We start from the raw sequence: 12,985 nt of genomic DNA on the forward strand, positions 1-12,985 counted from the left end.
TAGCTTAACTACCATGGAAAGCTTTTGAAATGTCAGGAGCTGTAGAGGCACAGACAGCGATGCTTCCCAAAGTAGATACCATTTTGTATAGTTTACATGAAAACAACACTTGTTATCCACGGACATAGGGCTTCTCTTTCAGTGTGTCGACACTATTTCTTTAAAAAGAAAGGAGACTACAAGAGCTGTCGTCCTACCTTGAAGTTCCTCATAATCTCTGTGTGCTCTGATACAGATGTACAGGCAGGGGTGTGTGTGTGTATTCCACGTTTAAAGAACAAGACATCAGATTATCATTTTGTATGTTTGTTATGTGAATTTCCTTGTTCATTTTCTTGCTATTACTTCTGTAGAAACTGGACACTTGTAAAGCAACTGAATTTTGCATTCCTTTATTGTATTACAAACAGGGATGATTCCAAAGGAGACAGAGGAAACGTGGTGCTCTGTGTTTGCTGTGTCTCACTGGTAGCATGGCTCTCTGGCTGTGCACAGCGCACATTCAGGATCCTGCTTGATGTTATGGCAGAGACACTACAAAAGTGAATGTAGAAACAGCAAAGGCATGTCCTTGTGCTTCTAAAGCAAATCTTAGGGTGTTTACATAGTCCAATGTGTCTATCTAAACACCTTTCACTTTTAGAAGTCCTTGAGCTTTTGTGCCCAGCACAGAGTGGCTGCACTCAGTTTCCTTACATTTGAGTTGAGCGCTTCCCTTTCTTGCTGCCTGTTACACAGGAAATGGGACTTTAGCATACATGATTCAAATCAGAAATAATTCATTTTTATTCCCAAACTGTTCCTTAGACAGGAAAGAAACCCTCTGGGGCTAGTCATGCTTATTCTATCCTAACAGAACCATTAGTGTGTGAGATGCAGAAACAAGCAGCTTTATGGAATAAATGCTGTTTTCTAGCTGCCTTACAGAAGAGTGATTGGCTTGTGGAGACGGAACCAGATTTCTGCTTCAGGAGCCTGCTTTGCAAGTGTTGCGCTGGAGCTTTCCCCCTTTCTTCCTTTTGGAGAGGGAGCAAGCAGAAAAGGTGCAGAGCTCATATGTGTCTGTTCTGCTTGAACTTGGTGTATTTGTTAAGCGTGAACTCCGTGTGTCTCTGCAGCTCATCGATGTGTGTGTTGAGCAGCTTCTCAAGCTCCTTGGCCCGTCTCTCTTCTTCCATCAGGAAGTGCTGTGTAGCCAGGGAAGCTGGGAAGGATACATCTGGTGGAGACTGAAGAGAGGGAGACAAGTGAGGCGTGGCCAATGCAGAGCCTTAAGTCACAGGCATGCACCTCCCTGTCATGTGAGGCGTGGCCAATGCAGAGCCTTAAGTCACAGGCATGCACCTCCCTGTCAGTCAACCCTGCAGCATTGACAAAGTACCCAGTTTTGAGCAGAATCCTCCTCCCCTTGCAATGTAGTCCCTGCTAATGAAACCCTCGAGGATTTGAGACATCTCGGCTCCACGCCATTAAAGAGCTCTAGAAATGAAAACTGCAATGACCAGCTGCAAATCCAGGGTAGACCTAAGTACCAGGGAACCCAGGCAGAACACATTTTGCTGACTCACAAGGCAGGTAATCAAAACACAGGTAAGTCCCAGATCTGGAGTGAAGATGTAGTAGATTGGGTAAAGATGATTCATTTGAAACAGAAATCAGGCTAGGTTTGAGGAGGGGCTGAATGCCTAGGGGAATTAGGCGGGGAGGAGCCTGACCCAGGACATCCTGCTGGAGGTGGCGCTCTCTCTGTCTCTGTCTCTGTCTCTCTGTCTCTCTGTCTCTGTCTCTCTGTCTCTCTGTCTCTCTCTCTCTCTCTCTCTCTCTGTCTCTGTCTCTGTGTATGTGTGATGGAACTAGTGCTCCAGTCCTCCCCACTAGTCCTCCCCACTAGTCGGGCTTAGTGGAAGAAATCTGAGTGATGCCCAGTATGCCTGGCTGGGAGGTGTGGGGGTATTTCACAGCTTGTGATGTGCTTAGTGTATATTTACACAAGAAAAAAATATGGAATAAAGGGCATTAGTTTTATTTAAACATCATAAAATTATTAAAAAATTACACTTTAATTTTCTAGTTCTTTTATCTACCCTTCTTCCTCTTTATTATTATTTGAGATAGTGTTTCGGGTAGCCCAGGCTTGCCGGTAACTCACTCTGTAGTTGAGGGTGACTTGGATCTCTATTTCCACAGTGCTAGGATTCCTGGTGTGCAGCAATGCGCCTGGCCACCATTATTCTTCTTTACTTTTTATTTGTTATGAAGAATGAAGCTTTATGGAAGTGAACCAGGTTCTAAGTTTAGTTCATCAATCTATAGAAACTCCAGATCACAGCAGGTGACAGCAGAGGCCTGTAGCCATGTCCAAGGGTTAAATCCCAAGTGTACCTTCTGCACCAGGTGCAGCCTCTCCACCAGAGTCTAAGGAAACAGCCTTGAACATGCAGTGTCTGCTGCTGGTGGGTCAAGCACACTCTTTCTAAATATCCAGATGATCAGAAGCAGTTGTTGTTTCATAGGATGGACACTGTTAACACCAGGTTTGCCCCAGCCTGTGCTAATGATGTGTTGTAGTGAATTCCAATGGACTTTGCCCATCCGGACACCCAAAAGACCATGCCTGTGTACTAACACAAGTATCAAGTTAGAGAACCTGAGGAACCCAAGGCTTGAAAATTTGCACACACTCCAGGGGTGGAAACAAAGTCCCACACAAGACTCAGGGGCTTGGCATGCTTTTAGGTTGTGTGGGGCAAGCAAAGATATCCATGTAGAGCATAAGTTAATGTGTACTGAAGTTCTGTGCTTTTGGATAGAGCAACCTGGTGCCATTACCGGGCAGCACAGAAGGCTGGCAAGCCTAGAACAAAGGAGAGTTCCATAGTGGGTTCAGGATAGGTTAGAAATCCTGCCCCTGGGGTCAGATAAATGGTAAATCCTGTTCTAGAAAAAATCTCCAGCAGGGAGAATGTCTTGTGCATTTCATAAGCCTCAGAGGGAAAGTCATGTTGCAGATGTTTAAGACCAGAGTGAGGCTGTGTCTCCTATAGCAGAGCCTGCATAAACCTTAGACGACTCCTTCCTGTGAGCCCAGGATGACACAGAGCAGCTAGCAGATGGACAACGTTACCTGTCCCATTTTCTGTCCTTGGCAACCCCAGAGGATATTACATATGGACCCAGTGGCAGAGGGGCCCTCCCATTGAGAGCTACTTAGCTTGCTTCTCTTGACTCTTGGGCCAGCTGAATCCAGGAGGTGTGCCACCCCTCACTGACACTAGGCAGCCTCTTGGTTGGAGCAGGACCTCACTGGGTCCCTTGCACTTTGGAGAGGGCAGAGTTTTCTCCTCCCTGGAAGTGATCTGCATTCCTGTGCTGACCCTTTCTGCCTCAGGGCATTAGCACTTACATCGATGTTCTCTGGGATGACTCAGCACATGGCCATGTTCAGTTTGTACATGCTACTCTATATTAAAATCTATCTGGGTCTGGTGGTTCATGCCTGCAATTCCAGTACCTGAGGCAGGAGGATGGCTGTAAGTTCAAAGCCAGCCTGGGCTGCCTGGTGAATTCTAGGTTAGCCTGAGCCCAAGTGAGATCCTGTCTCTAAAGAATGAAAACAAAACAAACAAAAAACTAAAAAGTATAGCCAGGATTCTTGGTGGGGAGTTATCTTTTCCTTTTAGAGATAGGTGTGGTCAAATGGCCTGTAGAGAGCACCCTGCAGTCTTATTTCAGAGGTCTTTGCCACACACCTTTAATCTCAGCACTCTGGAAGCAGAGGCAAGTGGATTTCTGAGACCAGCCTGGTCTACATAGTGAGCGCCTGGCTAGCCTGGGTTACACAGAGAAACCTTACCTCAAAACCACAAAACAAACAAAAGAGAAAGAAGTGACATTTTAAGCTCTTCTGCCCTTCCCTGTATTGGTCTCAATATTGAATAATCTACCCTTAAAGGAAAACTCAGCGTCCAGAAACTCACCAGAGGGAAGACTTCATCGTCACTAGCCAAGGGACTTATCATTTCTTTGGTCTGAAATGGCAAAGGTGGTATCGGTGGTGTTGGGCATCTGCTCAGCTCACAGTCTTGGCTAATTCTAAAGAGAAGAAATGGATGTCAATGGTTTTCCTAAGTATCCTAGTTGGTTTGTTTTTTTCCTATTGCTGTGATAAAACACCATGACCAAGGCAACTTATAAAAGAAAGTGTTTCATCTGGCTTATGGTTTCAAAGGGTTGGAGTCCATGACGGCAGCATGCCAGAAGAGCTGAAAGCTCACATCTTGACCTACGACCACAAAACGAAGAGCTAACTGGTAATGGCATAAGTCTTCTGAATCGCAAAGCTCTCTCCTCCCCGTGACACACCTCCTCCAGCAGGACTGTACCTCTGAACCCTTCCCAAACAGTTCTACCAACTGGGGACCAAGTATTCCAATTTATGAGGCCACTCTCATTCCAACAACCCACCAAAGGCCATGTGTATTGTAGCAGGTTTTGATTTCCCTAATGTTCAGCTAAGGAGAACCAGTTGAATGAATGAGTTTGTTGGCGTATTTCTTTGAAAAAAAATTTTTTTTAAATAATCTCAACTTCCCTTTAAAAGCTTGGAATGCAGAATTATGAAGCAGAAAACACAAAGATTGCTAGGACAGTCTACTGTCCTGTAGTCTCAGCCTTCCTAATTCTGTGTTGTGCTTTTGTATTCTAGGCCAAATAAATAACTGGAGCAAATCTGACAGAAATCTGAACACTGAACACTGCTGCCACGGGGGAGACATTTGAGTTCTCTGCTGCATTTCACAGGCTTTTGTAACAAGTCATGCTTTGGGGATGTGGTACCACATCTCTGTACTAACCAGTTCCTTCGGATTCACTAACACAGTCTGCTTCCCAATGGCGCCCTCCCAGGTGTCTTGGTCACTTGGTCTCTGACTTTCCCTCTCACTTATGAGAAAGGGTTCTTAGGACAAGTGCAGCGTCAATGCATGCAGAACACGGAGAACACGATGCCTGCTGCATTCTCGACACCCAGTGAGGGTCAGGGTCATCTTGATGCCCATTTGATCTTCAGAAAAGCCCAACAAGGTGAACACCACCACAGATGAAGAAACTAAAATGTAAAGTTAAGTTATTTACCCATTCATTTTCTTTTCCTTTTTTCCTTTCTGGTCCTGGGGAACTGAGCCCAGATTCTTGCAAAGACTTCTAGGTGAGTGCCCTACCACTGAGCTACATTTTAGTTCTTTTTATTTATTTATTTATTTTTAAATCCTAGACAGGGTCTCCCCAGGCTCTCCATGAACTAGAAGTCCTCTTGCCTCTGTGCCTCTCCTTCCCCTGATGCCCCAGCCCCACCTAATGTGGGATTATGTCCTCTGAGTCACCAGTCCAACTTCAATCATTTATTTTAATTGTATGAAATTTTTTTCTTTTACTTTTGAGATTACAATATAACTACATCATAACCCTTCCCTTTTCTCCCCCAAACCCTCCTTACTCTTTCAAATTCATGGTCTCTTTTTCCATTGTTACATGCATATATATGTATAAATGTGCTTATATATTCCTAACTACAAACAGCTCAGTCTATCTAATGTTACTTTAGATTCCAAAGAAGGGAAGCAATGGACAGTCCTGCACAGCCATGACACCTGTGAACCACATCAACAAGCAGAATGGCACTATAACCCTAAAGGTACAGCAGTGCCTTGGTGATAACGAACAGCTCTCTAACTGGACTTAAGATACACTCAACAAATGGATAATCATGCCTGGTACTAGAAACCCAACCAACTACCCAAGGCTAGTGAAGTCATGGATCTTGGAGAAGAACCCATAATTTTACTAAACCAGTGTAGTCTCAACTACATTGGAAACATTTGTCCCTGTACCCACATAAGCATAGTCCTCATCCCTCAGGAAGGAAGCTTCTCTTTGCAGCAGAGAGAAGCCATTATAGAAAATTATAACTAATCAATATAGAGTTGTGGAGCCCAGTCCCAGTAGATACATCTACAATACAGCTCCTGCACCTAAGGCTCAGAGAACATTGCAGAAGATGGAGCAGAAAGATTGTCCGAGCCAGAGGACCGAGTTTGCTGTGAGACTGTCCCTCCTAGGAATGTCATAAATTACACCCAGAAAGTCTCACCATCATGATTGCCCAAATGTGAACAGAACAAGGCCAACACCAATGGACACACCAAAGTGGATGGAGGAAATCCTATGGTGCCTCATCTCTGCACAAAGAACTACAGGCAACTAAGGAAAGCTGAGAGGGAGAAATAGTCTTCCCCAGGGAAGAGTACACCAGTTGGTTATCTAGTACCAAATGGTCAACCCTGGTGTGGGATCCCACAGAGGCTTCCTAGTGACAACTTACTCAGGGTCAGAAAATCTCAGCTTGCTTTACCCAGTAGGGTTGTGTAAGGAGATGATTTGGCCACAGGCGTGTTTACCAAGTGTTTGGAAGGATCTACACTTGGCTGTACAGCATGCTTTGATCTTGCAAGGGGGAAGTCTTTTGCTTCTCCCCTTGGCATATTATAAAAAGACCTTTTCAATAAAGGGCGAGGCTGTTGGGTATTGACCCAGGCCCTCCCAAAGCTATCCTGAGTCTCTGTCTTTCTTTTCTTTGTCTAGGTCTATCTTTCTATCTGATATTTCCTCATTTCTCTCTCCTCCACCTAAGAACCCTTCAAAAGGTGGGAGCAGACTCCCACAACCCTAAAAACAATAGTTTACTTTAAAAATGAGAATAAATTGCTAGGAACTGGTAACTTTGAACTCAAGTCCAAGTTTTCCTGAAGTTGAACCCAACAACAAGAATGCAAAGCACACTATGGAATTTATTGTCTGTGCTGAAATATTGGGTGGAAAATGTAAGTAAAAACAAAAAAACAAAAAAACAAAAACCACTGAACAGATAAGCAAATAATGGAACAAAACAACATACCTTAAAATTGGACCAAAGACTATCCCACCTGGCCTGTTTGACTAAATAAATGTCTTTTATGAAAATGGGGCTTAAGTTTAATCAAATCATCAAAGACCATGAAAACATAAAAATCTCTTTAAATGAAAGCTATTTATCCTTATTAATAACCCAGATTTCCCACAGGTGTTGACCATTTTCAAAGCAATGTTTTGATACAATTTAAAAACCCACACTGTATTTTTCTGTTCTCATTCCAAGTCCAGTCCATGTAGACTTGCTTCTTATGCAAACTTCTTCAAGTCTGTGCATATAAATGGCACAAAGCATCGTGCTAGGTGCCTGCAGATTGGTGTAGAGAAGCAAACAAATGTTTCCCGGTTTTAGTTATCTTGAGATAAATCTTTTCCCCCATTATCCCACACCATAATTACCATGGAAACAGAAGAGCAAATTAAATGGAAATAACATGGTTTATGATGTGAACAATAGATGAAACATCTCACAGTTCAAACTGAGCAGTAACAATCGTATAATGCACCCATGTATCATCTCTGGCCTGAGCCTAGTGTCTACACTTCCAGGTGGAAAAAACAAGACAATTATAGAGGTGATCTGAGAAGTGTGTGTGTGTGTGTGTGTGTGTGTGTGTGTGTGTGTGTGTGTGTGTAGAGATTTTATACAAAGTATTATTTTTTCTAAATTATCTAAGTAATTATCCCAATTATCCATTTTGCTGTGAATGCATAGAGATGGCTTTATGGCATTAATTACTAAGATTTATATAGGAATATTTTTTATATTATAAGATCAATAAAATATTGAGATTGAAGGAAAAAACTATATTATGAAGTAAAGTGCTTTGCCTTAAATCATCTTTATAGCTGAAAGCCCTTCTAGGACATAGCTATTCAAATACTTCATAAAACTACCTTACACAAAATGCTGCACGTATCAATTTAAAGAGGGCTTAAAAATTATTGCAGAAGGCTTTTGACATCCACTCACAAGTCCCACTGTGCAATTAGCTTTCCCATTGGCCCTGCTCCAGGGCCGCTAAGTATGGCAGGCTCTTCTACGTGGATGTAGTGTGAGGTCCTGTCTGAAGTGTGCAGGCCTTTGACGTGTGGCCCATCCCACTTCTCCAGGTCCTCCTTCTGGACTATGGGATAATGTCCTAGCTGGGGACAAGAACCCACCACCTATTGCTCACCTCCCCAGCCTCACCTTCTCACACTCCACAGAAGCTCCCCATTCTGTGGCCTGCACTGTCCAGGCCTGGACCCTTTATTAGGCTGTGTTCCACTTCTTACTTAATACCACAGTACAGAATTTCATAACTTATTTTTGGCTTCTAGATTCATCCCCTGACAAGGGACCTTGCAAGCAGCAATGACAGACCTGCTAACTGTGTGGTCTTTTCCTATTGGACACTAACTTTATTAGCTAGACATGAAGCCATCTTAATGATTAATGTTTCCAATTACTGATGTCTTCTTGGTTCATGATATAAGAATTTAAACCATGAATATCATGTTTTAAAAGATTATTTATTTTCATGTGTATGTGCCTGTGTGGGCTTACTTGTATGCAGGTGCTGGTGGAGGGCAGAGGGAGTCAAATCCCCTGAAACTGGAGTTGCAGGAGGTTGTGAGACACCCGATGTGGATGCTGGGAACCGAACTCAGGTCCTCGGAAGAGCAGTAAGTGCTCTTAACCACCGAACCATCTCTCCAGCTCCTGTGACTTCACTTTTAAGTGTGTATTCTCATATAAAGACAAGCTCCATTGATTACAAAATTGGTTTGTCATTAAAATTAGTTATATATTAACAGTTCTAGATCCCAGTACTTCAAATCAGCTTGTAAGTTCTCCCATAACTTCAAAACACTGTTTTTTAAGGAACACTACACAGAACATCTTCACTAAATTCCATTAAATCTCATAAAAATTTTAAGTGATGAATAGATTATTATTCTAGAAACTCGATGCTTTGGATCACCTGAAAATGCTTCAGATTTCAAGTGAGCTAACATTAGGATATCACTTCAGACAGGGGTGAAAGACAAATGTTAGGAATGAACAACAGATTGTCTAACTCACAGACTGCTCGAATCTTCCTCACTTACAAGGGAGCATTTCCTTAGACTGCAACCTTGAGGTTTTATGAAGCAATTTTATTTTCCCTTCTCCAAATAGTTTAACCCATTGATATGTAAAGATGACTTGGGCATTTTCTGGCTAAGTTATACCAGAAACACACCCTACATGCACAGACCCACATACATACATATATACACATATAAACTATATAGAGAGAATACATACACACATATGCATACATATACACACATACACACATGCATATACATACAGATACATATACACCACACATACACATAACCACGCACATTTATATACATATATACACATATATACATATACTACACATACTCATATGCACACATACACCACACATATTTATATACACATGTGTGCACATATACACACACATCCATGTAAATGCACACATATGTGCATATGGATTTTGCTTCTTGACTCCCGGAGCTGGGCTGTGAGGAAAGGCTTCCTCTTCCACTGGGGGCTTCAGCGGGAGCTACCTGCTTTCTGGTTCTCCACTGCAGAGCTCACAGCGTCCCTGCATCTCAACAACTCTTCCCCATAGTGGGTTTCACATGGCAATAATTTATTCAGACTATTTGAAATGCTGTTTCTTTTCAAAACCAGGTCACTGAAGAACACTGAAATCAGACGAGGCATTAAAACAAATTTAATGAAACTTTCAGCAAATGGAGCTGGCAGGGCACGGCTCTGCAGTAGGAGCAGTTGTCCAGACTGCTTATTAAGATAATCTCCCGCGGAGCCTTTCACTCCCTCCTGCCTCTGCCTCCCACTGTCTTGTTTTTGTTGGGCACTTTTAATACATGCTGCACTGCCTGACAAAGTAAGATTAAGGGCCAAGAAAAATATTTTTAAAATCACAAACTGCAGAGTAATGGCACAACACCTCACCTGACCAGAGTTGCTCTAGTGACTGAGGTGAGGAGCTGGGAGCCCAGGGCCTCAGTGACTCGCTGACATCAGCCATCAGTGGGCCAACCCTTCCCAGCATCTGGAGGGCTCTGTGGAGACCGAAAGTACTGACATGTTTTGTGTAGTTCTGATTCTAGATTAGAAAATGACCTCTTAGAACAGGTTTTCAGGTCTACCGGGTGATCAACATGTGTTCAGCCATCAGAGGACAGGCTTTTGGCTGTGGCTAGAGGCCTCTTCATTTTCTCACAATGCTTACACTGAAGCCCCCATCATTATGTCATACCATGGCACTCCTTCCATGGCACCACCACCACCATGGCACCTCCACCACGGCACTCCCACCATGGCACTGTCACCACAGTACCCCACCGTGACACCCACACCACAGCACCCCCACTATGACACCCACACCACAGCACCCCCACTATGACACCCACACCACAGCACCCCCACCATGGCACCCTCATCATGGCATCCCCACTAGGACACCTCCACTATGACACTCACACCATGGCACTCCCAACTATGACATCACCACCACAGTACTCATATCCTGGTACCCTCACTATAGTGCCCCCACTGTAGGACCACCATAGTACTACCTGTTGTGGAATAATCTTTTTGTACACTGTGAAGAAATGTCATTAGGATTGGTTTAATAAGAAACTAAATGGCCAATAGCTATGCAGGATTTTTGGGGCAGAGAGAATGCTGGGAAGAAGAAGGGTGGATTTGCCAGACAGACAGAGAAGTAGTATAGACAGTACAGAGTAAAGGTAATAAATCCATGAGACAAAAAGTAGAATGATAAAAAATGGGCTAATTTAAGTTGTAAGAATATGTTAGTAACAAGTCTAAGCTATTGGCCAAGCTTTTATAATTAATAATAATAATTAATATTAATAATAAATTTAAAAGTAACAAATGGCACCCAACATTCAGCCACATATATCCACATAAGACCTGAGAAAACTTAAAAAAATATTCTAAACACACAAAAAGTGAGCCAAATGTGGCTTCCTAGTCTTGTGTCTCACATGCTGGCCACAGTACAGAGACAGGTCTCCCAGCAGCTGCCTGAATGCTCAAGCTACCAGTGCACCATGATCTAAGCTGCATGGCAGGTTTAAGGTTTTGCTCATGCACAGAGAAAAGGTTACCATATGCAGTAAAGCAGGTTCAGATGGACAAAAAACCTCTAAATAGGTTACAGTGTGTTTAACAATGTGTCTAGGGTTAAGAAAAAAATAGGTATAAACAGTCATAGAAAAAATAGTTTAAAAATAATAAAGTTTTGAGAGAGTAAAGCAATAAAAAGATTAAGCCATGTAAGGATGGGAAATACACAGGGAGTCTTGATCCTATATGGTGTCATTAACTTTGAAATATTAAATGCTAATGTACAAAAAACAATAGCTGCTGAGAGACATTGGATTATGGAAACTGCTAAATTAAACCAACCTGTATATTTTAACAATATCTTAACTTCAAAATGGAAATCTGTCAATGTGTTGTGTTGAGAGAGAGATTATGCTTTTGTTTCCAGAAGAAATGAAAGGCTGTGGATTCCTTCTAGGTTAATAGAGATTAGATTTGACCAGGGGAGATCTCCTGAGTATCTTGGCTACAGACATGGGGGAAGAAGCCAAAAAGACTACAGGACAGGTGACATGTAAGCTGATCCCTTGACATGGGAACAGCTCTGAGATGAGATGAGACATGATAAATCTTGTTGGCTACAGAGTCCTCATGACTTATTATATGCCATCCTTTCATATGGCATGGATAGAGATTTATATTACAGTTTGGTTATTAGTCCAAACGGACTTAGAAAGTTGACAGATGTCTTTGACCTGCTCAAACATAAAACAAAAAATTATCTCTAGCTGACTTGTGGACATTGCACATTCCACACTTGTGTTAATGCTGATATGTACATTACCTTTGAAAGTTTAGATGTTTTCAGAGCAAGGGGGCCAGACACCAATGAAAATGGGTGGCACAGATGACCCAGCCTCTTAGAATGCCTCTGTTGCAGTTTCCTCAGAGTTCAGCATCCAAAACAGCTTCAAGGCTGCTGACTGAGATAGTCCAGCTTTACAGACTACTCTAGGTAGTACTTAAAATAAGTCGTGCACTTTCCCATTGCACAGAGACTGGACAACAAATAATACAGCTAACTCTCCCAGGACTTGACCATTATCCCACTTTTCTCAGGGTCTCCTAAAGATTTCAGCACCCCCAGACAACAGAAAGCAGTCTAGAGAACACAATGCCCATATCCCAAGAGGTGGGCTTGATGGCTTTTGGTTATTCAATGGATTACAGATATTTGTCATCATTTAGGGGGGGATGGTTACAAGTTGTTATTTTTTATGGTCAAGAAAAAAGCTAAACAAAGGAGTTAGATTCAAGGATCCCTTTCTGAAGGAAAAAAGGGAGATATAGTATAAAAATGATGAGCTAAAAGGGTAGATTGGTGAGTCTAATTTTGAACAATCACTAGCCTCAATTATTTTACATTGGTATGGATTTTTGTATATAGATACAAATTTAAGGTTATTTTTGTTAGAATAGATATTTCTACTCTTGTTTAAGGTATTGTACCTATGCAGCTCATTGAACAATGCAATGTAAATTTCTAGTCCTTGAAAGTTATTATTACAAACTATTTAGGATAATAAAGAAATGAAGGTTAATAGTCACCTATAACAATCAAACTTGTAGTCATGTTAGGTATGTTTTCAAGATCAGAGATACATTTTAAATAGATAGTCTTCAAACACTTCAAAGACCTGCAGAATATGGCATTTAAAATGTTTTGTTAACATAGGGCTTTTCATGACAATGAAACATGTATGCTCCTGACAGCACCAATTTACTCCAGATGATGGGCATCAAAGAAACTTCATGTGAAGTTTGCTTTCAATGTGGCAAAACTAGCCATTTGGGCAATAAACTGCTCTTGTCTTGACTGCTGACAATATGCTGTACAAA

At 42.1% G+C, this 12,985-nt stretch overlaps 1 protein-coding gene across 1 annotated transcript in view; it reads right to left on the minus strand.

Annotated features, from left to right (window-relative positions):
* Positions 1-376: 376 nt before the first annotated feature.
* Deup1 (deuterosome assembly protein 1) overlaps positions 377-12,985 on the minus strand; it is a 68,812-nt gene continuing 56,203 nt past the window's right edge. The window contains exons 13-14 of the mRNA XM_052752903.1: positions 3,978-4,092; positions 377-1,229 (exon numbers count right to left, since the gene is read on the minus strand). Coding sequence (XP_052608863.1) covers positions 1,053-1,229; positions 3,978-4,092 — 292 coding nt within the window. The 3' untranslated portion in view covers positions 377-1,052. The remainder of the gene's footprint in view (positions 1,230-3,977; positions 4,093-12,985) is intronic.

The sequence above is a fragment of the Peromyscus californicus genome, unplaced genomic scaffold (assembly GCF_007827085.1).
Source record: "Peromyscus californicus insignis strain IS unplaced genomic scaffold, ASM782708v3 Scaffold_11__1_contigs__length_118956290, whole genome shotgun sequence".
In the NCBI taxonomy this organism is placed as follows: Eukaryota; Metazoa; Chordata; class Mammalia; order Rodentia; family Cricetidae; genus Peromyscus; species Peromyscus californicus.